Source organism: Aspergillus wentii (assembly GCF_001890725.1).
Source record: "Aspergillus wentii DTO 134E9 unplaced genomic scaffold ASPWEscaffold_8, whole genome shotgun sequence".
Lineage (NCBI taxonomy): Eukaryota > Fungi > Ascomycota > Eurotiomycetes > Eurotiales > Aspergillaceae > Aspergillus > Aspergillus wentii.
This window is the reverse complement of record NW_024467839.1, coordinates 829,852-856,427: the sequence shown is the minus strand read 5'-3', so window position 1 is coordinate 856,427 and position 26,576 is coordinate 829,852. Positions and strand designations below refer to the sequence as shown.

Here is a 26,576-nt window from a genome sequence, read left to right as displayed (position 1 = left end):
CTGGACTTGATTCTTCTTCCTATACCTGCTCTTCGTATCTATCATGTTTCGCAAATTCTTACCCACCGAAGCAATCACAAGCAGCTACAGCAATGCCGCCGAGCGCCTACAACAAATCAAAGCGCACATCGCCCCAGTAGCGCAGGTCACTCAGCTCAAAGACGATATCATCCAACATGACTGGAAGAATACACTAACATCCGCCAAAAACAACATCGTTCAGCAAGTCACCGAACATCCCTACCAGACTGGCCTTAGTCTCGTGTGTATTACAACACCACAAGCAGTAAGCGGGCCCATCTTGAACTCTGTTGGATTTGGAGCAGTGGGCCCGACTGCTGGTATAATATTACCCTCCTTTATAAATGGGAGAAAGCTGCTAATATGCTGCGATGTGAGCAGGTACCATAGCATCGCAGATTCATTCGTGGATCGGATCTCCTGTTGCAAGAGGAGGATATGCCATTTTCACGAGCGCGGGTATGGGAGGGTATGGGACGCTAGCTGTTAATGGTGTTATTCGTGGGGTTGGGGCGGTTTTGGGTGTGAGGTCTATCAATGGGACGGGGAGCGGGAGTAGTAAATAGGTATCTGGATCTGGTGTTTTCATGGGAATCAAATCAGATACTGAGTAGAGATGCTGTTTTGGTGTTTGTTTGCGGTGGTGAATCTATGGCTTGATGGTCGAATGCGTGTAGGTGACGTTTGTATATGGTTGTCAGTGTTATTTTTTCATCATCGGAATTGAATTGGATTTCTATACAGTCTTGTTTCCTACATAGAATGGCTTGCTTTTAGAACTCTTTGTTTGATGAAGCCTATATAGAAGTTATCATCGCCATTCCGTCAATACTGCAAGCTTATCCCCTGAGTCTGCTCCATTGTCATCAAATCCAGACGATTCCCAACAGCCCCCTGCCCTGCGCTATGCATCTAGCCACAATGTTTCGAAGCACCTTCAACCGACTCAGCAACACCATGGTTTCCACATAGCAACGAGCAAAGCCCACCCTGGTTCGTATCACCAAGTACATCAAGCGACACCCATTCAAGGCGACAGCTATTGGGGTCAGCGTGCTAGCACCCGGTCTAGTCTCCGGTACTATCTTAGGGCTTCTGGGATTCAGCTCAGCAGGACCAGCGGCTGGTATGTTTTGCATTTCAGTTTTATGGGGATTATAATATGCACAGTCTAATACTCGCTATAGGGAGTGTGGCCGCATTGGTTCAGTCGTCGAGCCCACCTGTTGCAGGGGGGATATTTGCTTGTCTGCAGAGTGCAGCGATGGGTGGGTATGGCGTGGCGGTTGTCTATGGGTTGGTTATGGCGAGTGCGGCAGCTTTGGGTTGGATGGCACTTTGATGCAAAAGGAACACTCCGTGCTGGATGGTTTGAATGGGTTAAATGTCAGAAGAAAGATTGATATGGTGAGACATTGTTGATTCGATTTAGAGATGAAACGGTCAATGACTGAAAGGGGAGAGACAAAGAACGAGAGCTGGATGGAAGAAACTATTGAAGAGAATGGATATATCACGCTGGGATTCTTTGTTGTCAGCCCAACCAGATATCCATAATTAGCCCAGATAGCCAATGATCAGCAACATGGATGCAAATCAGTCGAGATGATACGTCCAGCAGTTGGTGGATATTGTTGGGTATATCTGGTGCCTCAGGTGTCTACTTGATAGACCGGCAATATCCTTGTATAGCCTTGAAGCTCGACGAACAGCAGAACAGAGTGGCAGCGCAGGATGATTAGGCATCATGATGACTTTCTGAATGAGTCAACAGCAGTCAGCTGTTTGCCTCATGGTTGGACGATGATGAAGGCTGCGTTGGGCGTCATTGCGAGTGTACGAAGATCGGATCTTTCACAGGCAGCACCGCAGTCGAATGGGAATCCAGCAAAGTATCCGTACAAAAGAGAACAATCCGAGGCATCAGGCAAAGATTTCTGTTTCTTCCAGTCATCCATTGCTGTCTATATCTGATATTGTCTTGTCTGCCTCTCTTTATCGTATGCTTGGCGTGGCCATCGCCGCTTCAGCCCGATCGGTAAAGAAACTCGCCTCTTTGAATCTCTCCCTTTCATTTATTTTTTCAACAGGGATATTCTTTAATATTATTATATTCAGTTATTCTCTTTTATTAGAGAATATCGACTCTTGTAGCCCATTAATAATTACCCTGCTCAAAAGATAAAGCAGGCAACTGGCGGTGTTCAGCCACTTTGTTGTATTCGTTGTTTTCTGCCTGCCCACTTTTTTTTTTTTTTTTCGTCCACAATCAAACCGTCTTTTTTCCACCACCAAAAAATCCCCCTCTTTTTTTATCCTAAATTTTTATTTTCGATCTTTTTTTATTTCCCATAATATCATCCATCGTCGTTGACCACGACGCTTTGACTTGTTTTTCCCACACTTTCTCCCGGTGTGTGTTGCTGGTCTCTTTTTTTCTTTTTTCCCTTTCTTTGCCATCGATTAAAAAAAAAAAAGAATCCCACGATTCTTTTTTTTTTCTTTTTGTGGCCTTCAAGTTGAATGCGGGATCTGGATTGTCCTTCCGACCCTCTTCACGCCTTGACATCACCTCCCATCATTTTCTAGTCTTCTTCCTCCTCTCTCCTTCCCCTACCAAATAAAACATCTTCATCTTTCGATTCCTTTCGTCACTACCTGTCTAATGACATCGAATCCTCAGAAGTCAGGCCTTCAACCTCAAGGACAGAGCACCTCGTCGACCCAGGCCGCCTCGCACTCCTCGTCCACCACCCCCCTGGCTCCTTCGTCGTCCACGTCGACGACTGCCAGATCTTACGCCAACGCCACTAAAAAGTCCGCGACGGACTCGACCGCCGCTCCCGTCACCGTGGGCGGCTCTTCGCAACATGGGAAGTCGACCTCAGAATCTCCTGTGAGCGGCAAACCCATGCAACAACAAAACCAACCTTCCGGCGTCACCATCGTCAATGGCGGTGCACCGGCCCCGGCTTCTTCTCAAGGCGACCAGCACTCGAGAAAACCCTCGGTGACCATCACCTCTGCTGGAACTTCCGGCTACATCCCCAACGGCGGCCCGGCCAGTCGTCCTAACAGCCTTCAGTTCGGCTTCGCCAACCAGCAGAGCTCTCCCAATATGGGTGCCCCTGCTGTGCCTGCCAGCCAGCCTCAGTCCGGCTTGGGTGTCGCCCCTACGACGAACCCTCGAGTGACTTCGCCCCAGACCTCGCCGTCTCCCATTCCTCAGCCGGCTTCGAGTGGTGGTCGGCCACCGCCGTCGTCTTACCAGGCTCAGGGAAATGTTCCCAACTTTGGAAGCTTTGGTGATGCCGGTGATGCTAACGTAAGTGTTTATATTTTTCTTTTTCTTTTTGTCTTTTTCATTCTGTCTACTGTTTCTATCTTCTATATGTGTTGGAGTTGGGGAAGAAAAAGTTTTCTCCGGTTGTCTTTTTCTCGCTTTTTTTTTTTTTTTTTTTTTTTCTCTCTCTCTTCCTGTGCCCCATCAAATCAAGAAGGTTAATAATCAATCTCAACTATAGGCGCGTTCCAACCCTCAGGCACCCCTTGGACCCGGTCCTCAATCCACCCATCTTCGACGCGAATCTTCCCAGTCGACACACAGCGATATGAGCGGTCCCGGTCGTGGTGGCTATCCTAACCAGGGTGGCCGTGGACGCGGATACTCGCAGTCTGGTTACCAGGGACAGGTCCCCTACTCGCCTGGCCCCAACTTCCGTTCGACCCCCAACCAGCCCCGGGGCGGTCCTAACATGGGCCCTCAATTCGGTCCTAACCAAGGCCGTCCTCTTGCTCCCTTCCCCAACTCGCCGCACCAGGCTGCCCGCAGTCCCGCTTTGGCCAACGCGCACCCCACAACTCCTCAGATGAACCAGGTCCCCATGGCCCCCCAGATGCCTGCCCAGCCTTACGGCGGATATGGACAGCCCATGGGTCCTCAAACAGTGAGACACCATTCTTCTTACAAACCCCCTCGTCGTGGCCCTGTGGCGAAGAGAAAACACACTCCCCGTGTCTTTCCTTCGCCTAGTATTTCTTCCCATTCCTCCTCCTCCCCTTCCACCGTTTCAGTTCCACCCCCAGACTTGGCGCCAGAGAGTGGTCACTTTGAACGTTATCTGATGCTAATGAAATCCAACCCTCAGGGCTACCCCCATGGTTATGACCCCAACTACGCTTACTACAACCCGGCCGCCTACGGAATGCAACAAATGCAGTACATGACCCCTCCCTCGCCGCAGCCCCGCCCCGGTATGCCCTACAACCCCCAGGCACCTTTCATGCAGAACCAGTACCCTGTGCAGCCTCCTCCCCAGGCCGCACCCTTGTCGCGTACCCCATCGCAGGTTTCGAACGACCGTCCGGGCTCCAGTCTCAGCCATGGCCAGCCTCCCGCAGCCGCCCCTGCTCCAGGCCACACTCCCTCTGCTAGCCGAACTTCCAACAGCCCCGCTCCTCCCAAGCCACACTTCATCATCCCATCGGCCAAGAAGAGTCCAATTGTCATCAAGGACCCCGGCAGTGGCGTCGTGAAGACTTTCGAAAAGACCCCCGCCTCCCCAGCTCGTGCCAGTCCTTCCCCCGTCAAGATGGCAACTCCTACCCCCACTCCTCCGCCACACACCGGTGGTGCCGCTGACCACGCCCGGTCAGACAGCAAGGCCACCAAGACGGACGAGGAGAAGAAGAAGGAGTTGAGAGATGCGGTTCGCCAGAAGATTGAACAAGATGAGGCGGAGCAGCGTCGCAAGGCCGAAGAGGAGGCCGCTGCCAGCCGCAAGAAGGAAGAAGAGGAGACCGCTCGTAAGGAACAAGAAGCTGCTGCCGAGAAGAAGGCTGCCGAGGAGGAGAGCGCTCGCAAGGCCATGGAAGACCTTAGCCTGAAGGAGAAGGCGGAAGAGCCCAAGAAGGCCGAACCCGCTCCCGCTGACGATGATGAAATTGACTTCGATGCCATCGAGCGTGAGATGGCTGAGATCGAGGCCAAGGAAGCCGCTGCTGAAGCCGATTACTACGCCAAGAAGAAGGCCGAGAAGGAGGAGAAGGAGCGCAAGGAGAAGGAAGAGCTCGAGGCCTACGAAGCCAATATGAAGAGCGCCGAGCGTGAGGCAGAGGCTCTTGAAGAGGCTCGTGAGAAGAAGCGTGCAGGTGGGGAGCCGGATGGCAAGGACCTTTTCTCCTCCCTCAAGAAGGGCGGATTCCCTGCGTCGGAGACTGCCACTCCTGCTGACAGTGGTACCGTCACCCCCGCTTCCGATGCCTCAATGGGTCCTCCCGCCAAGCCTGGTGCTGCTAAGCAGAAGCCCGCAGCTCTCAAGCTGGAGACCAACAAGGCAGTTGAGCCCCCTCAGCCCACCGCTGCGATGAAGTCGCTGCAGTCTGCTCGTTTGATCGAGGATCTGAGCAAGATCGCCTACCCTGCGTCGATTGTTTCGCCCAACCCAGCTCTCAATGCCAACGCACCCGCAGACCGCAAGTTCCACTACAACAAGGAGTTCTTGCTGCAATTCCAAAGCGTTTTCAAGGACAAGCCTTCGGTTGACTGGGATTCTCGTGTGAGAGAGACCGTGGGTGAGACCGACTCGTCGCGTCCCCAGTCTGCTCGGACACCGCTCATGGGCGGCCGCAACAACTCGCGACCCGGTGGTATCTCACAGGGCTTCCAGATGGGTAACTTCGGCCAGCCAAACTCCCGCCACAGCTTGCCTCCTGGCAGCACCTCAGAGCAGCGCTTCGCCATGTCGAATGCCGCTCGCACTGCCTCGATGGGCCCTACTCCGTTTGGTCAATTCGGCCGCGCTGGCATGGGTATGGGCACTCCCCTCAGCCGTACCAATTCTGCTAGCACAATGGGTATGCCTTCCTCGCCGCGTGTTGGCAGCAACCGCTCCGGCACCCGCACTGGCAGCAAGCGCGACAGGTCGGGCAAGAAGGAAGAGGAGATGGCCAAGACCATGCCTCTTACCGCCGGAATGGAGGTCAAGGCCCTCCAAACATCTGGCACTGGCTGGAAGCCTCGCAGCATTGGCCAGCCTGCTGCTGGTCCTACACCTGGTGGTGCAGCTTACCTGGCTCCGGATGTTGTCCAGCGTAAGGTCAAGGGTGCTCTCAACAAGATGACTCCCGAGAACTTCGAGCGTATCTCTGGACAGATTCTGGAGATTGTGTCTCAATCCAAGGATGAGTCGGACGGCCGCACCTTGCGACAAGTCATCCAGCTCACTTTCGAGAAGGCCACTGACGAGGCCCACTGGGCATCGATCTACGCCAAGTTCTGCAAGCGCATGCTTGAGAGTATGAGCGCCGATATTAAGGATGAGAACATTCGCGACAAGAACGGCAATGTTGTCGCTGGTGGCAGTCTTTTCCGCAAGTACCTCCTTAACCGTTGCCAGGAAGAGTTCGAGCGCGGATGGAAGGTCAACCTGCCCCCCAAGCCCGAAGGTGTTACTGAAGAAGCTGCTATGATGTCCGACGAGTACTATATCGCTGCTGCCGCCAAGCGTCGTGGTCTTGGTCTCGTCAAGTTCATTGGTGAGCTGTACAAGCTTGGCATGTTGACAGAGCGTATCATGCACGAGTGTGTTAAGAAGCTTGTCGACTACGAGGGCATGCCCGACGAAGCCGAGGTTGAGAGTTTGACCAGTCTCCTGCGCACCATCGGTGCCAGCTTGGATGTTTCCGAGAGAGGTCACGCGATGATGGATGCCTACTTCGTCCGTATCACCATGATGATGGAGACTCCCGACCTGCCCAGCCGATTGAGATTCATGCTTTTGGTAAGTTGATCTACCTCTAACATACGATTAAAAAAATAAAAAAAAACATCACTGACTGTTGTTTACAGGATATCATCGACTTGCGTGCCTCTGCCTGGCGATCCAAGGATGCCGACAAGGGCCCCAAGACCATCCACGAGATTCGCGAAGAGGCTGCTCGTGCTCAACAAGAGCAAGAGATGGAGCGTCTCCGCCAGCAAGCTTCTCGTGGCGGCGGTGGTCGTCCCGGCATGGGCCGTGGAGATGCTCGCAGCTACTCGGGCTTCGGACACCAGGCTCCTCCACCGGATTATGCCTCCAGTAAGGTTGGAAGCGATGATTTGCGTCGTCTTCGTACGGCCCGCAACACCAACCAGCCCATGTCGTTCGGACCCTCCAACATGCTCGGCTCCCGTAGCAACAGTGGCCGCAAGAACCTTGGCCCCGGTGGCAACTTGGTTCGTGGCAGCGACGACAGCGCAGCCAGCAGCCGCAACGGATCGAACACCCCCGGCAAGAAAGAAGACAAGGAGGCTGCGTCGTCCATGAACGCCTTCAGGTATGTTTGACTTGAGATCTACGCGTTACCCGTGCTTTTGCTAACTTTTTCATAGTGCTCTTGCTAGCTTGGAAGACCGTGACAACATGGCCACCTCTCCTCCCTCCAACCCTACCTCTCCTCAATTGACGAAGTCCCAACCCGCAGTTGAGCGCCGACCCTCGAAAACTCCGTCCAAGGACGGCGAAGCATCATAGATTCTTTGGGAATGATAATGAAACTTCCATTCTTCTGGAAAGATTTTTTTCTTATTTTCACTTTTTTTTCTTTCCTCTTTCCATTTTCCGTCACGTTTAAAGTCATGTTCACGTCAGTCCCATGATTCTCACATCTTTCTCTTTCATGAATTTTTCGAGCGGTCGGTTACTCATATTCTCTTCTTGTGTGGAGATGGGACTTCCGGTGTATATTGTACAATTCAAGTCTCAGCCGTAAGGAGGGGATATGAACAACAGGAGAAGGGGGATGAGAAGAATTTAGCGAGAGCGGTTGGTTGTCGGATTATGTTGTTCTTCTTCATGTCTCCATTTTTCATCTCTTCTTTCCTTTTTGTCTTCATCTTTTTTCTTTTTTTGCATTTCAATACCCGGAGAGCCCAGAACGGTTCTTTTCTTCTCTTTCATCGGACGTTGAAACGAAAAAAAAGTGAACTCTTTTAAAAGCGAGGGGGAACTTTCAGGCTAGCCACGAACGATACTTGCTTCTCTTTCATGTCATGCGAGAAAACTTAGTAGCTTTCTGATGTCGTCTTTGTCTTTTTGTCTGCCTTTTTTTTCTCCCTTGTTGTTGTGTGCATTTGCATTTACACTGGTCGGTGTGCTGGTGGTAATTCTTCTTCTTTGTGGCTTTTCTTGCTCTTTAGACAAAACTGTGTTAGAAAAGTTTTCCTTTTTTTTTTCTCTTTTTTTTTTTTCACTTGCTACCTACCTCATGTTTGTCTCAATATAGCCTTTCCCTTGGTGTGTTCTGGATGTGTTAGTATCTCCAGTTTCTAGGTGTATTATTGCTTGGATAGCATCGAGTATCTATCAATTCTGCCTTTGAATCTACAGCATGTTGTATGTATAACCAAAATCGATGCTTCAGCTGTTCTATATCGTATTATTGGAAAATCTCTGGGGTAATAAATGCACTTGATTATTCGCTATGTAACAAGTCTCCACCATACTTCAAGGTTCGTTGGTATCGAGAGAAAGATATCAAAGCCACCAACGCCTGATGCTGCATGCAATCATCATCTGGATAAGCTCGTGTAATGAATATGCGCCTTTATCATATCACCACCCGCTCTTGCAAGGATGAAAAAGATAAGTAATAAATAAAAACAAGTTGCCCTAATGGACCTCTACCCAAGTCAAAGCTCAACCTTTTGTTTCACTCTCATCTTTGGGGGTATCTTCAGTGACAATAACGGGCACGGCCGATGGAGGCTTTGACACGTCAGACACAGGCTCCAAATCGGGAGTCTCTACATCCTTGGGCGAGATAGCGCCAACCTGTGGAGTAGAGGCGTTACTGTTATCTACCGACACTGCAGCCGAGTCCTTCTCCGGACGATCTATCTGTTCATCGTCCGATACACTCTCGTTCTCAGTAGTTGCCGGGCTTTCATTCGGAATTCCTTTCATCACAGCATCGAGGGAGCCCCAGTTCGATTGTGCCGGCTCATGCTCGTCATGGCTAACACTGCTTCTTTCGGATATGGAGAGAGAACTCCGTGAGTTGGCATAGGATTGTGGCAGACCAAGGGCTTCAGCAACTGCTGCTTCCTCGTCGGGGAGCTTGGAGATCCCGCTATCCGTACTGGAACTCGCGTCAAATATGCGACTTCCCCGTCGCTCACTCATTTCCAGAATATGATTGTAGCTTCGTCTGGCTGGGTCTGCAAGACGCTTCTTTTTCTTTTTCTCTCGTTTGGTAGATGGACGGACGACGATGACTGGGATTGGCGACTGCTGTAAACAGTACTTGGAGACCGAGCCTGGTAGGAGACTCTGCATGCCACTCAAGTTACGACCACGAGTTCCAACAACCAGAACTGCAGGTTCGTAAATTCGAATCTAGTCATGTTAGAAGGTGCGATTAACAAAACAAAAGCGTTAAACATACCATGCGTTGAATGATACTCTGAATTTTCCCAACAGCCAATTCCAAGACCAAACTAATCGCCTTTTCATCCTGGCTGTTCTTCTGAATCACCTGCTCAAATAGCTTCTCTGCTTCTTTCCGGTATTTCCCCGTCTCAATCCCAGCGTCACTTGCAAGGCTCGAATCCTTCTCCACAGCCCGGAGACACACAATCTCATCCCCATCATCCACCAGCTCATCAATGAGCCATTCAAGAGCAAAATCAGAGTAATCGTTTTGGTCCGTCCCGCAGAGAAACGTACGACTCCGACGGGTAGATTGGTAGCCTTTGTGTTTATAATTCAGCGTCAAGGAGAAGTCCGCCGCATCGGGGTTATCAAAGGTATCGAAGGAAACACCTCGTTCGTAGGTCCTAGTAAAAAAAAACACGCATCAGCAACCACCCACATCAACCAGTATACAAGCATTTAAAACTCACTTGGGAGGCGGTGGGGAATGTCCCCTACCCACAGGTTTAGGTTCAGACTTGTGCTCCTCATCCAGGGGCTTACTATCCAGGAAGATTTCCGGATTCGATCGTCGCTTGTGACCATGCAGACTGACCGAACGTCGGGGGGGTTGGGATTCCCCGCCTCCAATGTTGAACTGGATTGACTTTCTTCGTCTATCCGCACGACGATCACCAGCGTACGAGATGGACCTGAACTTTCCCGCCTCGCTATCATCCGAATCGAGGGATGCTTTGGGAGATGCCGGTGCAGACATGATGGGTGGTTCGATGAGGGTTGGGGCGTAATGTATATGGTTTAGCTGTCGGATTGGATGGTGTAAGACGATCGATCGGGGAATTAAAGTAAGACAGGCGATAGAATATGCAAGGTGCAGAGGATTCGCAGACGGTATTGGATCACGCCAGCAACTTAGCCAGCATGAAGCTCCTGAAGATCAGACAGTGACACGAGCCGAGAGACGTAGGTCATGGTTCGGCACGCGCTAGAGGGAGGTTGGGCCGAAGAATCAGGCAGCGAGGCCCAGACCGGGGGGAGAGAAGGCGTGAAATGGGGGATAGGGGTGAGATGGATGAATGTCTAGGGGAAGAAGAGAAAGGAAGACCAAGAAGGTATTCAGGATGCAGGAAGGAAGAGAGGAGGAGAGGAGAGGGGCAGATGAGGGCGGTGAGGGGAGGGCGGGGGTTTCCTATTTCGGGAGTGATGCAATACCTTGTCTACAGTATACAGAGTACAATTATACAGTATTCATATATTCATATAATCATCTATCATGTATAATATGTGTAGACAGTCTATCTAAAGCCATAGAGACTATCGAACTGTTATCTTATATTATGGAGTGGAGTATGAAGTATGGATCACGTAGTAGAATGCAGTAGTAAACAGCAACCAAATAGCCTAGTCCCATTCATAAACAGGATAAATCAGTCAGCAGATAAGATCATATCATATTCACATCACATAAAAGTCATCATCTATCATAGTCATCAAGATCGACGATAAAGAAAATGACAAACCGAGGAAACGGAACTCGGGATTTCGGACAGAATAAAAAAACCTTGTTTTGAGCCTTTTCACCCGGTATCCGTTTGACTCATCCAGATTTCTATCAAAAAAGATTTGCTAATCAATGGATCAATAATCCACGATCCATCAAAATCCAACGGAAAATCGGCAAGCAGCAAAATCCCAGCTGAACGGAAAACCGGAATTTATTATTTATGAAAAAAAAAAAAAAAAATATCTCCATTGATCTACGGACAGAGTCCGTGTGTATTTTTTTTAACTCCGCTAGACGATGTGCTCTGCTCCGTAATAATGACTATGTATGGCATACGTCCGTGAGTGGGCTGGACTGAATTTTCTTTCTGGACTAGTGGTGATAGAGTGATGCTGCGCCCGTAATATCTCCGAGACCACCTAGAATGTTCCATTGTCGGTACTGTCTGTTGTGCTACTTGATTTTGCCATGTATCAACTGGATTATCTGTACATAGATGCATTCTGTAGATGTATCAATAAGAATGCAAACGCAGGATTCGTACTCTCGTAGCATAGTGAGGCGACAAATAATGTGATCGGGGATTTGCGTGTGATCCATCATGGGCGGTGTAGTCGGGCTATTGAAGGATCGACAGTCACATGCCGCCTTGGGGACAGGGATTGACAGTTCAATAGTACGTGGGATTCTGCCCAACATACTGAAAGTACGAAGATGAAAGAATATGAAGATTAAGATGATTTACTAAGTTGATGATGAGTTGAGTAATTTGTATATATTGTGTGCTATGTATCATAGTATGAGTAATCTGTACTCTTACGCCAAAGCGTATCCAAAATCAAATGTAAATAAATGTAAATGTAAATGCAACCAACTTGTATGAGTTCCAAAACGCCTTGCAATGGTATATCACTCGCTCAAAAAACAAACAGGTCATGAAATGGGTATCACGGTATCAGGTATGGTACATCGATGCAGGTCAATCAAAGCATTCAGTAGGCTTCGATAATCGTGCCCTGCTCGGCCGGAACGTAATACTCGTGCTCAAATAGACCCGGTTGTTCGGGGTTCGCAAGTGGGATTTCGGTAGATTGGGGTTGTTTCTCGGAAAATGATTCCAGAGTGGGTTGAGGGGGGGATGGAGGCATCGTCTCATCCTCCGAGTCTTCCTCAGAGTCGGAGGACAGCTCAGGGGGCTGTCGAGACGGCGAGCGAGTCAAGCTGAGTTCCTCCAAGTTCTCTGCATCGTCATATTCAAAATCAGAGTCGGAATCCGAATCGTAGTCTTCCTCGACCTCCGCCTCGGTGATGATGGCGACGGGAGACGGTGCTCGTCGACGGATGGGAGTGTTGATAGCAAAGACTTCCTCCTCATCCAAGTCCGAGTCATCGCTGAGAGAGTCTGCATCCGAAACATCTTCAGGGTCCCAGTCCTCCTCGGGGTCTTCAAACACGGTCTCGGCCCATTGAATGTGTCGGGGCTCTTCTTGCAATGCCTTGGTGGCTCCGTTGACCGTCTGGTTAAACCAGCGCTCCTGTTCCTGCTCTGCATCTGCCAGCTCCAACATCAACGAATCGAGCAAATTGGCATGTCCGACCAGCAAGCGGAGGTCGTGGTCCGCCCGGGCAGCCTGTTGGGTAAGCTTCTTCCGGGCGGTGTGGGCGAGGTAGTAGGTCTGAGTGATGCTCATTTTCTTCTGTTGCCGTCTGCGAGCCAATGAAGTAAAGTAAGGACTGGCGTAGGCGGATTGAAAGGAAGAAGAAAGAGAAGGCTTTGTCGGAGTGGATGAGAAGGAGGAGGAAGAAGTGGAGGAAGAAAGAGGAGAAGAAGTAGTGGAAGGCATGGCGGGCGATCCAGGAAAGGCGGTGGATGAGCAAGTTTGGCTGATGAAGTCAACCCAAAAAAGTGGAAGTGACTCGTTCGGTGACTCAGATATCCGGGGACCAATCAGGGGGGGGGTGGATTGGGGCGGTGAGGGGGAGCGCCTTATCGGTTGGGTTATCGACAATCAGGCTGCTTTGCTGTGCTGTAAGGATGTTCTGGCTGGATCTGTAGGTACTTTTGTTTGCTGTGGAGGCTGGATGGGATGGTGGTAGTGTTATGTGTACCTGAGGGAGAGAAAAGTTCTGCAGAAGATGAAAATCCGACGAGGAGAAGAGAGTCTTTAATATGATGCATCACCGGCACTCTAGGCTGACCTTTTTTTCTTTTTCTTTTTTTCTTTTTACTTCCACTTTTCCTCTTCTTCATAACTCAGTTAAGTCCGTCAAACGGCGATCGGACGCCGAGGCAACCGCCGTCCATCCGCCCCACTCCGACGGACCAACGGGAACGCAGCCCTCCGGCATCACCGCCCAGGGTTGAGTCACTGACCGCTTCGATTGCCCTTCTTGGCCGTCCCAGTCCGGCACTCGGATCAACCCAATACAGGTAGGTATTATTCAGCTCACCGCATGGATAGAGAAATCCCGACAGAGTTATCACGGATCATGGATCACTGGGAGTCACTTTGATATTTGGATTATCAATACTGGATCATGATTTATCACTCATTGCAGGGATTTGAAATCGCATCATCTGTTTCCATCAGCAACTCTGGTCAGTCGTCCGCCAAGAAGCAGGCCAAGATCCCTGTCTGAGGCTCCAAGAGTGACTGCCACTCCGTTCCCGACGCAGTAATCTCGTTCTTCCCCATCCGGCATCCGTATTCGTTTCCTTTCCAGATATCTTCATTTTGCTCCTCTTGGCTCCACGTAAGAAAGACACAAAGGCAGGCTACCACGTTCAGATCAATCTCTGTTGTATCTATTGTCTGTATCTCCCATTGGTATGTAGTCCGTGTTATCTATTTTAGATCAACACAGCCCTGTGGCTTATATCCGCCATTTAATCCACTTCCCCACCATCAGGATCTGCTTCAGGCAGTATCTTTATCTTTCTATCTTCTACATTGATGAGAATATTCCGATGATAATAATCGCAAAGTACCAAGTCTGTAACACTCATCAAAGTACTGGACAAACCCAATCAATATACCCCACGTTCACATTGGGCACATATCGCCACAACGCACACTGTCGCAACATGAAACTCCAACGTGGACAACAGAAGCGATCATCCTCTGTTCTCGACTCGCCTGGCATCTCGACTCCAAGGTCTGGGCGTTTCTCTATCCATGGCTGATGCAATAATGTTTATTATGCAGGCCTGTTCATCTATCCGAATCCGACAGGATCTCCATTCCCTAATCTTATCCTCGAGTCTTGACGTCAACTCCGCTTTTTACATCAAATCATCCTTCATTCTTCAATCTGCAAGATAAAATGACTTCACGGCTCTGTGCTTGTACAACACGGGGTTGAATTCTATTATTTGTAGCATTGTACATTGTACTATCCTTGGCGTTCTTGTCATGACGGACTTGTCCGAGAAATAATAGCACTTTGTCTCACTTCTTCCATGGACCCGCGATGTGCTGCATAACTTTATACATTGTTCATTATGACTAATCGGAATCGGGGTGATATCGCCGACTCCGACGCCTCGGTTTTTGTTCTGCCGACAAAACTTAATTTTACTCTATCTTTTTTGACAGACGATCAGCTGTCATTTTTCTGTTGATGGATTATCCTTGTGACAGTATGGCATGTGATTATGTTCATATGAAAGCCATCCAGACCCGATCATTACGGCACTGCCAACAGCAATCTCTCTCTTTCCAACGTACTATCTTCTCGACCTTCAGCCAGCCCAGGAAATATAACCGCGTTTTTGGAAAGTCCCCGATGCCGACCGCGCACTTGCATCGCAACGAGTACGATCTTCGACATAACCCCAAACTGCGCACACAATCCTGTCTCTGTCCCGGGATATCCCAGAGAAAGGCCCACGGTCCCGTACGCAGACACGACCTCGAATAGGATGGCAAATAATGAAACATCCTGGTTGGTGTGATCATGCAGATGACGACCCTCTGCGATTGCGATGAGGAATATTCCCAGGAAGATGTACCAGATGTCGAAACCCAGTTGATCTTGTATGTGTGCGATAAGTGACTTTGGGGAATTGACGTCCATGTCTGCGTCTCCCATACCCCCCTTGTATGTGTCGGTCTTTCGCACAGTCGCTGCTGTTGGAAATGCGGAGATGTACATCATCACGACAAAGGAGACTTGCACAGCTGGGCAAAGGTCACGCAGAGAGGCTATCGTGAATCCAGCCGTGCGGGTGGAGGCAATCTGGAATACACCGTTGAGTATTTGAATACCAGGTGTGCCATAGTGCTGTTGCTATCCACCATCAATTGAAGTCAAAGCACTTCAAGAAAGACTTACATCCAAGGCAATAAAAATCACCAAATCAACCACATTCAATAGTCCAAGAACGCCCACAAGTCTCCACGTATCTGCAGCAGGAAAAAGCAACATAAAGCATCCCCGAGGACGATCCAATAGAAAGCGCACTTCTTTACGAAGAGAGCCTCCGCGCGGTGTAACCTTGGACAGCATCCAGATGATGAATCGAAGCATGCACGGGAACCCAGTGTTCCCAATCACAATCAGAAAGGTCATTACAATCAGGGGCAAAGCAGCTCCACGGAACGACGCCATAGAATCTGCAGTTAGGGTATACCCCAGATCGTTGAAGGCAGAGGAGGCCGTGAATATCGCCCACCACGATCTGTCAATGCCGTTGGTCATGAGAAGTTCGCCATAGAATGGGTTGAAACGAATCCACAAAGCGAGGACCGATGCTGCAATCAGATGGAACATGACAAAATACCCAAATAGGATGAAAAGCAATGCCTTTAGAGCTCTATACTCAACGTCGAGCTCGTCTTCATCCCAGTCGGAACTGACAGTTAAAGACTGCCAAGGCGACTCGATTCGTGTTTGATATCGAACAGGCCCATGAATCTCTGCTTTATTCGATACTTCACAGGACCCCATCCTCTCGATAGTCCCATATCCCTTGTCCTGACGGACGCCCCCCAACAAAGGCATCTTGGCCTCAGGGATACCGCCCCAGCTTCGTCCTGGGAACCAACACAGACGAAACAGGACAAGCAACGAGTTCACAAAAACAACATTCGTCACCATCGCCACGGCCCATAGTACAACCTGCTGGCTAATGCTGAGCCGGTCCAGGTTCACGGGATTTAATCCGCTCTGGGTTGCAGCCCCTGATGCAAGCAGCAGCGCATCGATATAGCTTATTCCACCCAGAACGTATATCAAAACAGAGGCAAATAGAGTCCAGGATATGATGTAGGCGTAGTGGATTGAGAGGAACTTGATGCGGTTAATTGAGGGCATTACAGCTAGGTAGCATGCCTACCTGGGTAGGTGACTACGGTCTACGTCTGATATTTATCTATACGATCTAGGTGAGTGAAAAATAGACAAATAGGATGTTATGTTCCAGACAGCATAGCCTCAGGTGAAGAGATAGAGAGAATAATCCTATCCTATAGTTGTTGACGATCATCATGAAATACGGACATGATAAATCCCTCGTATATCAACCACAATCATACTTCAACAAGTCCACATAATCAATCACCATCCATCACCACCAAGACAAAAAATCATCCACACACGCTCACAATTGACATGTAGAAAAAAGAAAAAACAAAAAGATATGACAAGAGTGGGATTCGAACCCACGCCATCAGATGATGATGAGGAAGCTTTAAGCTAGGTATTAAGGTGGACCTTAACCTCACGCCTTGGACCAACTCGGCCATCTTGCCTTGATTGATGAATGGATTTCACACTGATGATATATAATAGACGGACGATAGATGGAGATGACTATCTACACCACATAAAGTTGAGGCTTATCAAACACTTTTTGATTCTGTTTTCTTTTCATCTTCACTTTCTCTGTAGTAATGGTGCAGAATTTGTGCCCCCACTTCCCCGGACTCGCTTAGTGTTATCCATACCCACGTGGGTATCATGAAGGTACAGTACTCCATAACATCATGTCGCATTTAATCAATAACCTAAACTAGATAGTTTACATCACCTCAACATTAATCAAGGAATTCAAATCTTCTCCGCCTTCTCAATTCTCTCGTCGCTCGCCTTCTGATCATCAAATCCCTCCTCGAGATCAATTTCCTTCTGTGTACGCTGCTCAACGCCCGCCACCGCCGTCTCGAATTTCCGTCCACGCTTCTCTGGTCCAAAAGCCGTGGTGACTGCAATGCCAAGTGCGATAATGGCTGTCGCTACGCCCATGGTGGGTCCGTAGGCTGGGACACGGTGTCCCGAGGGATTGGTGATCATGGTCGCTTCGGCGACAGCATTCACGATCTGTGCAGATGGGGAGGAGATCATATTTCCTAGTTGGTATGTCATACCTTTTTTTTGTTAGATTGATGGCCATTGGATTGGGTGAAAAGTGCCCACCTGGGAACGATGATCGGAAAGCTGGGGGCGAAAGCTCATTCAGATGGATCGGAATCACACCCCATGCTCCTTGGATGAAAAACTGGATGAAGAAACCCGTCGCACTCAGCGACCGTTCACCCTGTGGCAGGATCCAGGCCGGAATGAGGCAGCCGGATACTAGTGCAGCGCAGATGATTGCCCGACGACGGCCGAAAAACTGTGACAGATATCCAATGATGGTACCGCCAACGCAAGCACCAGTCTTCATTAGAATAGACGCACGCGAGGCTTGGGAATTGTTCATCTCTTTTTGTGTCAACATGAATGTAGTGTACGAGTCTTGCGAGGTGTGGGAATAGTAGTTGAACTAGACAAGGTCAGCGCTGTTATGTGTCAAGTAAGAAACAGCCTACCCAAGTCATCAGGATAACACAGTATATGCACATCTTCCATTCTTGTCCCAGCATCCTCTTTGTCTCTCCCATGAACGATCCCAAGTCGGTAGATTTCTTGCCGGCTTTCTTGGCCTCGAGGAACTGCTTGGATTCGGGGAAGAGTACTCGAACGAGACCAACTCCAATCGAAATTCCAGCTAAAATATCATCAGCCTTGTCCTACCAATCAAGCGAGCCACCGACCTGCAATCCAGAAAATGGTCTTCCAACTTTCTGTAGCACCGCCCACCCCGAGATTGGCACATGCTGCAAGAACATAGCCTAGCGAATATCCTTGTTGGAGAATACCTGACATCAAACCGCGAGCATTGACACTGCAATCGTCAGCATTAGCACCATTAACAGTTGACTGCAACGTACGGGCAATGTTCCAATGCCATAGCAATAGCATTGCCGTATACACCACCCATGAAAAGACCGAACAAGCTTCGCACTGCCAGGAACTGTTGAAACGTCCCACTGTAGATGGTGGCAATCTGCAACACTCCCAGCACGATCATGTTGATAACCATGGGCCATTTACGGCCAAACTTGTCTCCTGCGAGACCAAAAGCAGCTGCTCCCACGCTGCGCAGGAGTAATGTTAGGGTGATGGCTGTCGTGATATCGGTCTTCGACCGGTCATAGTAATCGGCTAGCTTCTTGGTCTGAATGGAGAGGGCATGGAAATCAAAGGCATCTGCCGTCCAGGCACAAAATCCGACCGAGAAGAAAAGCCAGTCCTTTGCACTGAGCTGTAGAAGCAGACTGACGGGGTTCTGAAGGGGCTCGGGAGATTGCCATTCGGCATGGGTCTCACCAAACTCGTTGGTCACAACGACGCGCTGCTTCCACTTGAACAGATCACCCCATGCCTGCTTTGCAGTTGCAATGATACCATCAGGAATAGGTTCAGCGGGCTCGTTGGTCATGATGCCAATTTCGAAAGGTGGGATCTTTGTCAACAGAAAGAATTGACCTGGCTTCCTAACCAACCCGCGCCGTCTTCCTCCCGTTATATACTTGCGCTCCCATGAGTGTTCGATCAAAACCCCGCATTTTCCAGCTGTTCCCCAGATTTTCCCCGGCTTTCCCCGCTAAAAAAATCCAATCTTCCTCCAGCCAAGACTACCAAGACGTGCCAAGCACCCGGGCAGAGGTTCTTGTCGTCCATGCGCGAAGCATGACAGCCACGCGGCTCCAGATGCTTTGAATGTATCATTCCTTTATTCCTTCGAGGGGCGGGATGGCCTATTGCCCAGGCGCTAGATGTCACAATCTGTGGTGGAGGGGCAAAGAGGGGATTGGAGGAGGACTGAGGCATTTCAAAGACAAGATGACATGATGCAGTCTTAGTCGTAAAGGGCTAGACAGACAGTTTAGATTGCGCTTTATAATCCTAGGGAGTCTAGTCATGTTTGTTTTTTGAGTCAGTCAGACAGACATTTCCGCACGTAGGCACTCGATAGACTTGATACTCACGGCTTAATCTGCCGCCACCACAAACTCGTATTCTAACACAATCCAAAAAATTAAATATCCGTAGCTTTGTTGACTGTGTTTCGGGATCGTGCACGACACTCGGAATCCATGGAAAGGTATCGTCCTTGGGCACCAAGAAATCAACGCAAACCACGGGATCAAGTGACCAAGTGACGGAGTGTTGGTAAGATCCCCTCCTCTACCAGGAAAATCTCCCACGCTCTTCCAATGGGAGAGGAAATAATTTCTCCGCTGTCGGAACTTCAAGTGACTGTTAGCTCCCAAATCCCGAGCGGGGAGCCAGAGAGAATACGGGATTCCAGCTCGTATTGGCCGAGTCTCAGGATCTCACCCCGGAACATGCCCGACACGAGGGTTTCCCCTTCTCTTGGCCTTCCGGTCTGTGGTGGCTTAACATTTGACGCTTGATTGAGGAGGAAAATGCTTGGTTTGGCGGAGAAAGTGTTAAGTCGGGAGGGATCGGGATGACGATATGGCACAGAAGGGAGATTATGAGGGATTTGAAGATATCGTCTGATAGATGATGTCGTTGACTGTTAACTGCTTAGAGTAACGGGTGGATTTGGAAGAGAGCTGGGGGATGTGCTGTCATCTGGACCGATATGTCTCATATTAGCGCTATAGAATCGGAAAGACATGGGAAAGTAACGGATTATTATCTTGACAAAGAAATACCAAATGTTCTTCTTTGTTATCTGTGTTGTTGATGACGCTTGTTGGGGGAGAGAAAGAGAGAAAGAGGGGAAGAAGAAGAAAGTGAGGGAAGCTGACTCCCTCTTCCCCCTCACCACAGGCTATCAACACACTCACTTTATTCAACACTTTATCTGTTGTACAATACGGATACCACAAATGCAGAGTGATTGCACGCATAATCTAACCTCAAGAATGGATATTGACAGAGACAAAGCATGCTACTTTCTGATATCTCGATACTTCCTCTTCTGGTTGACAAATCCCTATCTGAATGACTAATGCTTATAGCACTGCTATTCCATCTTTCTTCCTCCCCTTTGGATCTCTGACTGCTCAAGATATTTCATAAATGGTATATTTCTTTTCTTAGCATCTTCAATATGAGAGCTAACTGAGTTTAATATTAGACAGTTCCTCTAATTATAATATCCTCATGATCCTCCATCGGTGCCCAAAGCGCTATATCCACTGTCGATGGCTGCACAGACAAAAAGTCACTGTACGATCTATTTCCATCCCATCCAATCAATACAATTGGCGCCCTGATCCCATCATCCACCACCTATATATAACCATATAACATATGCTTGTTATTCTAAATCTCCTGAAATCAGCACCTTCTCCTTTGAGCATTTCTGTCTCCACAATAGGCGCACACATTTCCTGCTCTCTGATTCGCCGCCCTACAGCCCTACGAGAGGGGATGCGCCGAAACTCCGCTTCTGATTGGCCAGTTCCCCCCATTCTCCTTCAAGCCTTTGCCAAGCCTATCAAAAAGCATCAAAAACTATGGGCTCATCGTGTGACGGAAACCCCGTCTGCACTGCTGCAGCATCGTCACATCCACTACTTTCCCCTCATCGAATCCCAATGCACGAATTGCCGCCGAAACAGGGATCAACTCAGCCCTACGAGAGGTCGAGGCATCAGCGTTTTCGTCGGTGAAGATGCATTTATACCTGTCTGCTGTCTTGTCGTTGAGCGACACGTCTTCTTTCATCTTTCTTCTCATCACAGTCAAAATGGGCCTCGTCAAAGTCCTCCTCAAAGCCATCCTCATTCCCATTGTCTTCGTCATCGTCGTGGCAGCCGTGGCCTTTTTCCTCTTCAAACGCCACCGTGACCGCAAGAAGGAGGATCGAGATATCGAGAATAGGGGCTTCCAACCCCCGCCCATCCAACAATGGGGGACTGGCCATCATCCCTCCACCATGAGTCCGGTCCAGAAACCTGAGGCTGTGGTCTATCCGATGCAGTATCAATATCAGTATCCTGTTGAAGCTCCCAAGGTGCAGCAAGCTGGTATGTCATCTATTCTATTCTGTTTGAAATATTCTAATTGTTTGTTAGTGCCCGCCCAATGAATACACCTCCGTCTATACCCATTTATACCCATATAACGCTCAATGTGACTGTCTGCTGGCTATGATGGTTACTTCTATCGGTCTATCTGAAAACTCATGTCTATAATTACTGTTTATGCAATATGATACCATTTATCCAAACATCATATTATGTCCTTGATGCCTTTATAAGCTCGCTTTGTATACTTGGATAATAGGAGGTCATGGGATACCACAATGATCTTTGTTTGTTTCGGCTGATAATGGCTTTAGATTGTCTTTGTATCCATTGAAGCTCAAGGGTTGCTGCATTGAAATATGAATGCAATGTGATCAGCAAAGAATCTTTTATCACCATGAAAGAACTCTCAGGGAAGAAGAGTATTTAAACTCCCCTCTAATAGACAGAATCAACACAACACAACATCATCATGTCCAAACCAATTCTATCCCGTCGCAAACCAACCACTAATGAATCTTCCATCCTAACAAATCTCCCCGGCATAACCGCCAAACAAACCGCAGACGTCGCCTGTCTTCTATCAAAAGCCAAGATCCCCCACATCCTCTGGGGCTCGATGGCGATGCGATTAATGGGTGTTCTCAATCCCACTCTGGTACGTATCCTCCATCTGATCAAGAACAAACTAACACAATCATGAATATAGGAACTCGAATTCGTCATCGCCGACAAACACCTCCCTCAAGCCCACGACGCCCTCCTCGCAGCCGGCTATCTCCCCTGCCAGGATACTACCTGCATCATCCACACCCAACCACGCAACCACCCCACTCCCAACACCCATGTGCACATCCCCCAAAAAGACCCCCGAGAAATAATCGGCCTATACAACAAATCCGAAATCCTCTGGCACCTCCCCAAACTCGACATGACCATCCCCGACTCCACAGACGAAGACTACATGCTCGCAAGTAACACCGTGCGCCTCCCTCCCGCGCTCCTCCCGGGCGGAGGAAAAGGGCCATTCCCCGCTGACTTGTTCCCAGTGAAGATGCTGACGCCGTCGCATTATGTCGATTGTTTGATTATCCTCGCGTGTCGGGACTACGGGCACTGTGCGCGGTTGTGGTGGTTGGTGAATCTGCAGCAGATGGTTTTTTATCCGGAGGATTTGGGTCTTATTGATGAGAGTGAGATGCGGAGGAGGTATTTGCCTTTTTGGAGGGCGTTTCATGGTGGGATGAGGCCGGAGGTTTATGGGTTGTTGGGGGGTCTGCAGAAGTGTTTGAGGGAGATGGGGGAGTTGCCGGTGTGTCCGTATACGAAGAATGGGAAGAGGGCATAGTAATCTTTGAATTATTTTATTAAGTATATAGATCATCTTATCGATTGACTCGACACCGACTCCATCCTCACCTGTTGATTAATTGCCGTATCATAAATAATACTACTACTTACATCCACACTCGGCAGTCTCACACTCAAATCGACACTTTCTTCTTGCTCACAAGAGGGCGTAGGGAACGCATGAGCCCGGACTTCTGTATGGTGGCTGGTCGTCGTCCCAAACGCCCACGGCCTGAAGATTCCATCATATTCCGAGGATCTAGAGGAGAAGGATTTTTTCCCGCTGCTGCTACTGTATCTGCTGTATCTGCGTAGGGAGGACATGCAGCGCTGGTATATCGGTTTCATAAGGACGAGAGAGCCGCAGATTGTGGCAAAGTTGAGCTCAAGCAGAGTCCAGATTGATTCGAGGGCGCCATGGTCTGTGGCATATCGACGCAGCATCAGCTTCTATTGAAGTGGTGAGTGCGATACTCACCGGATATCTTGTTAGTGCCGTAGTTGTGGAATTCGACCAGACGGAGCAGACTGAACACGCAGGCTCTGCACAGCTTCATCAGCACCCCCTCAACACGAAGATATCAAGAGAAAGTGAGAAATACAAACTCCCCATCAAAAACAACACGGTAATCTGCGCCTTTTCCCGCCTCACCATCTGCAACCTCCACACCATCGGCAACGGCAAACACAATAGCACCACATCCTCAAATAACGAAATCGCCCCGATCGCCATGAAAAACGCGCTCTGCCCGCTCATGCAGTGGCCGCCAGGTATCGTCTTGTCCCAGAAATACTGCGGCGGGATGCACTGGATGATATTCCCGATTATGGCGGCCACGCACCAGACCACGGTGAAGACGACCAGGGCTGTCGTGAGGGTGCGATAGCGGTTGACGGAGCCCAGCAGACGGCGCAGGAGGGTGGTGATGGCTGTTTTGACGAAGAGTTGGGATATCGGCCAGAATGTTTGGGCGAGCCAGAAGACCTGCACTGTTAATATTATCGTCTTCAATTGATATAAGATGGTGTGTTCACAAAGGTAATCCGTCCTCCCTGCTCATTCGGCAAACTCCATATTGACTTGCCAACACCCTGAAACGCAGCTATTACCACATCATCAACACAACACCTTCATCATCAAACCAGGATAGGTACACACCAACGATAACACAAACAGTAACCCCATACGACGCAACCAGTCCAATCCCCGCCAGAAAATCCTCCGTCTTCAATCCCACCCCCGACACACGACGACTATACACCCGCAGAAAGAAGAAGACCGTTGCCAGGGCAGCGCCAAGGAGTGGAACAACTATCAGCACGTTTCGCCAGGCTTCGGGGCTTGTCATTGCAGTTGTCTCAGCAGGATGTTATTCTCCTACAGCATAGTGATTGATCTGCTTGCGAGCAGCTCTGGTTGGTGCGAATAGTGCGAATAGTGGGTGCGACATTCTCGTGCTGATATTGGTGATTTGATCGAAATTGATAGTTTGGAGGTAAGAGAAGAGAAGAGGGAGATGCAATATATTGAGGTATGACTGCAGTTTCTCGCTGATGTCTGTGGCTAAAAGCACATCTGGTTCCGCAGTCTGTGGGCAACCTTGACGAGCGACAGGTGAATGCTGTTCCTTGGATGGAATCAGCCATTCGTTCATCTTTCTGTATATCCATGGAATGGCTGTTCCGTCCCAAACTCGAATGCGGGGTTCTAAAAGAGCTGCCGTAGTGTATATCTTATTATTGATATCTGCTTCACTCATACAACTAATTAAACATACATAAATGGTTCTATGAATCAAAAACATTACTATCCGCTCCGGAACACCAAATTGCATCATGCAAATGCACGTATTTTCTCTCGCCATGTACCAAATGCATAAATCCCTCTGCTCACCTCCCCTTGCTGGCTCTATCCAAACTCTCTTCGCTCTTTAGCGTTCCATCTACTCCAATAACCACCCCAAAGCATTGTTGACAAATGCCTCGCTGGTCATGTTTTGGTCGTTCAGGAGACTAGACAGTGTGCTCCACTCCGTCCCCGGTGATTTGGGATACGTCGACTCGGAAAGTCTCGACCGGAATGACCCGTTGGTTTCAATCTTCTCGGTCGGTCCGGCGATACAGGCTTCATCGTCTGAATCCACATCATGGAACAGGCTTTGTCGCTCGGAAAGTTTCGATGCTTCTTCCGTCAGGAACCGGGCCATCCAGTTTTCTGTCGCAAATGGGTCTGACATGGAGCTTTGGCAGAGGGTTTGGAAAATCCGAAGGCGTTTCACCTGATTTATTAGCTTGCTTCTTTTTATAGATAATGATGCACTTACAAAATGTTCCACGATCGGCCAGTGTAGTTTGAGTCGCATTAGGTACTCAAAGTTCGAGAGCAACCGTCTCCGTGCCATTGACTGTTCCGCAGATTCTTCACCAAAGCATAGGGTATAAAGGTGAACGCAGGAACTGATCATAACAATATGACCATAAAGAAAGTGGTTGAGCTCGCAGTCCTTGGTCCCTGTAGAACACTGGATGATCTCGGAGACTATGTTCGCACTGCTCCTGCACTGAGCAGCATTGTACCCCTGCTGCGCTGCTTTATTTCCTGCTCGGGCATCCAGAAAGGGAAAGTAGAGCATTTGTTGGAAGTGATGGTATCCGATGTGCATGGATAAAAAGGTTCGCCCAAGACCTTGGGTGGCAAACGATTTGATATTGGCCGTGCTGTAGACCATTCCCTCTGGTAATCGCTCGGTCCATCGATCCAAATGCTGTCGCCACGACGAAACCTCCACGCGGTACGTATCAAAGGAGATCATACCCCGGCTAAGTCGTCTCAAAAGCCCACGAATTCCAGTGTAGATTTCGAGTGCCCGTGTCATATGAGACCACATATTGCATCTAGATGAAGCATAATCTTCCCGAAGCAGCTCCGGATCATATGTGTGAAATTCCACATCGTCTACTGCTGGAAGTACTTCCTGGGCAGGTGGTGGAACGGGCTCCACGGACAGGTTAGCAGAAGACCATTGGTCGGCAATGCAGACAGAAAGCCATGTGCGTCGACGTTCTTCTCTATCAATGACACCAATCCCGTCCGGCATCACCCACAGGGACAAAATTTCGGCATGTTGCCTGGCAAGTCTGTCGTAAACCTGCTTGGTCTGGCTTTCTCCATCACCACCGATCAAGGTGGCAAGAAGAACGCAAGCTTGAACCGTCTGCAAGCTCGCGTACATACTTTGCTGCTGAAGCAGAGTCACAGCCGTCGCAGCAAAGCTCTTTCCACGCGCATGAGGAGCAATCTCATCAAACGCGCGATGATGCGAAAATCTGCCAATTACTATTAGCCACACGACCTAGAAATAATCAGCGTAAACATAACATACCGAGCAGCGAGAGCACACATTGCGTAAACATGCACCATAAACGCTCTCCCTTGTTTCAGCCGCATCATAAAGCTGGCTTCATGAAACAAGGTATGCGCGACATTGTGAATATAGCGGAAATAAATCGACACCAATTCCAGCGCCAATTCATTAGTCAAGACAATTTCCACCCGAGGAGGCTCTCTCTGAGCCTCCCTGGGCTGCTTTTCACGAAACAACACCAAATCCGGCCTGGCGGGCAGGGGTTTGGGCGTGGGTGCATCTTCTTCCCTGACTTGCAGGCTTCTTGTCGGGAGATTAGATGGCACATGCTGCCCGGGGCTCAGGCTCAGACTACACGGAATTGAGAGCGATTCGCACAGCTGACACTGATCCAAGCGGTCGCCTGGCACGCAGCGTTTCTTACGAACCCTGGATGGCTTTAGTTTCAACACGCAATCCCTTTTCGTGGATGAAGGAAAAAGGGTGCGCAGCAAAAGTTGGTAACTCACCGACAATTCTGGCACGCTCCGGCCCTTGCCCTCTTGGGGCGGTCGCCAGCCATGACACACAAAGGAGAATCCTTGCC

At 49.3% G+C, this 26,576-nt stretch overlaps 10 protein-coding genes and 1 non-coding gene across 11 annotated transcripts; 4 read left to right on the top strand and 7 right to left on the bottom strand.

Annotated features, from left to right (window-relative positions):
* Positions 1-43: 43 nt before the first annotated feature.
* Positions 44-1,363, top strand: ASPWEDRAFT_31781 (interferon alpha-inducible IFI6/IFI27 family protein; the record flags this gene model as incomplete). The annotated part of the gene is made up of 4 exons (XM_040833581.1): positions 44-341; positions 403-545; positions 994-1,147; positions 1,209-1,363. The coding sequence occupies 4 exons, from the start codon at positions 44-46 to the stop codon at positions 1,361-1,363; spliced, it is 750 nt and encodes a 249-aa protein (XP_040684779.1).
* Positions 1,364-2,686: 1,323 nt separating this feature from the next.
* ASPWEDRAFT_31780 (putative eukaryotic translation initiation factor subunit eIF-4F) lies at positions 2,687-7,538 on the top strand (the record flags this gene model as incomplete). The annotated part of the gene is made up of 4 exons (XM_040833580.1): positions 2,687-3,346; positions 3,546-6,803; positions 6,872-7,341; positions 7,397-7,538. The coding sequence occupies 4 exons, from the start codon at positions 2,687-2,689 to the stop codon at positions 7,536-7,538; spliced, it is 4,530 nt and encodes a 1,509-aa protein (XP_040684778.1).
* Positions 7,539-8,424: 886 nt separating this feature from the next.
* ASPWEDRAFT_45052 (universal stress protein) lies at positions 8,425-10,609 on the bottom strand. The gene is made up of 3 exons (XM_040836428.1): positions 9,908-10,609; positions 9,451-9,841; positions 8,425-9,401 (listed from the first exon to the last, which is right to left on the bottom strand). The coding sequence occupies exons 1-3, from the start codon at positions 10,192-10,194 to the stop codon at positions 8,703-8,705; spliced, it is 1,377 nt and encodes a 458-aa protein (XP_040684777.1). The 5' UTR covers positions 10,195-10,609; the 3' UTR covers positions 8,425-8,702.
* A 1,012-nt stretch (positions 10,610-11,621) lies between these two features.
* Positions 11,622-13,251, bottom strand: ASPWEDRAFT_45050 (uncharacterized protein). Its single transcript, XM_040836427.1, has one exon. The coding sequence runs from the start codon at positions 12,783-12,785 to the stop codon at positions 11,934-11,936; it is 852 nt and encodes a 283-aa protein (XP_040684776.1). The 5' UTR covers positions 12,786-13,251; the 3' UTR covers positions 11,622-11,933.
* Positions 13,252-14,628: 1,377 nt separating this feature from the next.
* Positions 14,629-16,257, bottom strand: ASPWEDRAFT_162833 (potassium transporter; the record flags this gene model as incomplete). Its single annotated transcript, XM_040829836.1, has 2 exons — positions 14,629-15,231; positions 15,277-16,257. The coding sequence occupies 2 exons, from the start codon at positions 16,255-16,257 to the stop codon at positions 14,629-14,631; spliced, it is 1,584 nt and encodes a 527-aa protein (XP_040684775.1).
* Positions 16,258-16,583: 326 nt separating this feature from the next.
* Positions 16,584-16,694, bottom strand: ASPWEDRAFT_t179. Its single transcript has one exon. It is a non-coding gene; the product is annotated as a tRNA-Leu (tRNA).
* A 298-nt stretch (positions 16,695-16,992) lies between these two features.
* On the bottom strand, positions 16,993-18,706 carry ASPWEDRAFT_118818 (carboxylic acid transport protein; the record flags this gene model as incomplete). The annotated part of the gene is made up of 5 exons (XM_040828849.1): positions 16,993-17,309; positions 17,359-17,707; positions 17,754-17,932; positions 17,979-18,109; positions 18,156-18,706. 5 exons carry the CDS (start codon positions 18,704-18,706, stop codon positions 16,993-16,995), a joined length of 1,527 nt encoding a protein of 508 aa, XP_040684774.1.
* Positions 18,707-20,330: 1,624 nt separating this feature from the next.
* ASPWEDRAFT_679004 (uncharacterized protein) lies at positions 20,331-21,404 on the top strand. Its single transcript, XM_040838938.1, has one exon. It carries the CDS (start codon positions 20,557-20,559, stop codon positions 21,094-21,096), a length of 540 nt encoding a protein of 179 aa, XP_040684773.1. The 5' UTR covers positions 20,331-20,556; the 3' UTR covers positions 21,097-21,404.
* A 343-nt stretch (positions 21,405-21,747) lies between these two features.
* ASPWEDRAFT_176197 (uncharacterized protein) lies at positions 21,748-22,623 on the top strand (the record flags this gene model as incomplete). The annotated part of the gene is made up of 2 exons (XM_040831471.1): positions 21,748-21,933; positions 21,985-22,623. The coding sequence occupies 2 exons, from the start codon at positions 21,748-21,750 to the stop codon at positions 22,621-22,623; spliced, it is 825 nt and encodes a 274-aa protein (XP_040684772.1).
* Positions 22,624-22,655: 32 nt separating this feature from the next.
* ASPWEDRAFT_119189 (uncharacterized protein) lies at positions 22,656-23,974 on the bottom strand (the record flags this gene model as incomplete). Its single annotated transcript, XM_040828885.1, has 5 exons — positions 22,656-23,047; positions 23,104-23,168; positions 23,228-23,610; positions 23,661-23,728; positions 23,785-23,974. The coding sequence occupies 5 exons, from the start codon at positions 23,972-23,974 to the stop codon at positions 22,656-22,658; spliced, it is 1,098 nt and encodes a 365-aa protein (XP_040684771.1).
* A 594-nt stretch (positions 23,975-24,568) lies between these two features.
* Positions 24,569-26,552, bottom strand: ASPWEDRAFT_31773 (putative C6 transcription factor; the record flags this gene model as incomplete). Its single annotated transcript, XM_040833579.1, has 4 exons — positions 24,569-24,904; positions 24,950-25,952; positions 26,009-26,419; positions 26,500-26,552. The coding sequence occupies 4 exons, from the start codon at positions 26,550-26,552 to the stop codon at positions 24,569-24,571; spliced, it is 1,803 nt and encodes a 600-aa protein (XP_040684770.1).
* Between the last annotated feature and the right edge of the window lie 24 nt (positions 26,553-26,576).